This window comes from Notothenia coriiceps, unplaced genomic scaffold (genome assembly GCF_000735185.1).
Source record: "Notothenia coriiceps isolate Sejong01 unplaced genomic scaffold, NC01 NC01_scaffold00008476, whole genome shotgun sequence".
Taxonomy (NCBI): domain Eukaryota; kingdom Metazoa; phylum Chordata; class Actinopteri; order Perciformes; family Nototheniidae; genus Notothenia; species Notothenia coriiceps.
Genome location: NW_011341177.1, coordinates 38,068 through 40,339, shown reverse-complemented (window position 1 = coordinate 40,339; position 2,272 = coordinate 38,068). Strand labels below are relative to the sequence as shown.

General features: G+C 43.4%; 1 protein-coding gene across 1 annotated transcript in view; it reads right to left on the bottom strand.

The window, feature by feature from the left end:
* Positions 1–1,731: 1,731 nt before the first annotated feature.
* LOC104944604 (enoyl-CoA delta isomerase 2, mitochondrial-like) overlaps positions 1,732–2,272 on the bottom strand; it is a 1,686-nt gene continuing 1,145 nt past the window's right edge. Inside the window, exon 3 of the mRNA XM_010770164.1 lies at positions 1,732–1,871. Within this exon, the coding sequence (XP_010768466.1) occupies positions 1,753–1,871 (119 nt within the window). The 3' untranslated portion in view covers positions 1,732–1,752. The remainder of the gene's footprint in view (positions 1,872–2,272) is intronic.

The window sequence follows — 2,272 nt, the reverse complement described above, 5'->3', positions numbered from 1 at the left end:
GAGGACTACTGAATTAAAGCCCTTTTAGACAACAACAACAACAACAACAACAACAATCGTTTACTCATGCACGTCTCTTTATGTGAGTTGGGTCTAATAAAATACTGTACAATATCAATTTGAGGCATGTTGAAGATAGTTTGAGGAATGTGTGGTGTATTGCGGCGCTGCGATGTAAATAGTAAAATGTTTATGAGCGCAGAGGCATGTCATCAGCTCACTCCATCCATCTGCACCACCCTAAAGCTGCAGCAAAACAATAAACAAGCTCTGGAAATATAGGGCTAACGCTTTATGCAGTGAAAAACCTCAGACAGCGGTGAGAAGTAGAGCGTGGGGAGAATTTTCTTTTCCCAAACTTTATTCAAAAAATTGCGCTTGCAGTCATATATTTTGTAGCGTTATTCTAAAGTGGAAACGGGATGGCACAATTATTTCCCATCTGAAAATATTTGGCAAAAACTTCTTTTAAATGTTTTCTTTCAATATGTGTATTCACTTTCAACACAGGAATTGTAGCCTTTGCAGACCATTTACATACACTAAAACCTATAACACTACAGGAAAAACCCAAAATAACAAGAGGGCCTATTTAACAAGTATGTGTTTAGTTTTTTTTTTTTCTATTTCTGATTCTCCTCACAATAATAACATTTAACTCTGTGGTCTGCTCATTACATCTGCAACACCTTTTTCCTGTGATTTATTGCTACGTTTGGTTCAGTCATCCCTGTGGGTGTTTGTGCTTTTGCTCTTCCCAGAATTACCGTGTCAATCAAACTGCGTGGTTAGTACTCTGACGTCTTTCACCTCACATTTTCTCTGGGTGGCACGCTTTGCTGACAACCGTGAAGACTTGGTAACTGCCCAGTGTGTTTACTGGGTCTTTTCTTGTTTTCAGATGAACTACGAGATAAATCTTCTACTGAGGATTTCCCCAAGCTTTATAACTCTGGGGGGGGAGGCGGTTAGTATCAGCAAATATTTCATAAACTTTTGCAATGCGAAACATCAGTTTGTTAAACCTGCAGACAGAGGGCAACACATTGAGCGTTATTGCTCTAATTCCTGGAAATGCAGCTTCCAGCTTCAGTCTTTTCACTTAAAGAGGTCCTACTATGCTTATGGGGGTGTTCCCTGTCCTTTAAAGTGGTATATAAGTTTTACTGCATGTAAACGGTCTGCAGTGCAAACACTAAAATCCCAGCCTGCCTGAAACGCCTCCATTGGACTGTTTACACCACGTTACACTCACGCTTCTATTGGCTAGCGCGTCAACACATTGTATGTGAAACTCTAAGGGGCGGAACATCTCTAAGCAGTTGACCAATCACAACAGAGCCGGCCAGCTAACCAATCAGAGCAGACTGGGCTCTGGTTTCAGACTGAGGGCGAAAAGAGGTGCTGCAGCACAGATAGTATGAGAACAATAAAGAGCTTTTTGAACATTAAAGCATGGAGACATGTCCCAATAGAGGAGACATGTCCCAATAGAGGAGACATGTCCCAATAGAGGAGACATGTCCCAGGAGAGGAGACATGTCCCAATAGAGGAGACATGTCCCAGCAGAGAGGAGAGGAGACATGTCCCAGCAGAGAGGAGAGGAGCATGTCCCAGCAGAGAGGAGAGGAGACGTGTCCCAGCAGAGAGGAGAGGAGACATGTCCCAGCAGAGAGGAGAGGAGACATGTCCCAGCAGAGAGGAGACATGTCCCAGCAGAGGAGCTAAACACAATAATAGAATATGTATCTTTAATAAAGCTTCACCTGTTTGAACAGAGCGTAGATTTTCAGCTTGGCTTCGTTTCCCGGGTCGTTTTTCAGCGTTGACATCGTGTTCTTCGCCTGCTCAAACTGCTCAACCGTCGCACCTGTACACACACACACACACACACACACACACACACACACACACACACACACACACACACACACACACACACACACACACACACACACACACACACACACACACACACACACACACACACACACACACACACACACACACACACACACACACACACACACACACACACACACACACACACACACACACACACACACACACTACTACTACTACTACTACTACGTACGTAACGTAACGTAACGTACGTACGTACGTACGTACTACTAACTAACTAACGTTAACGTTAACGTTAACGTTAACGGTAACGACTACGACTACTACTACTACTACTACTACTACTATACTACTACTACTACTACTACGTACGTAGTACGTAGTAGTACGTACGTACGTAGTACGTAC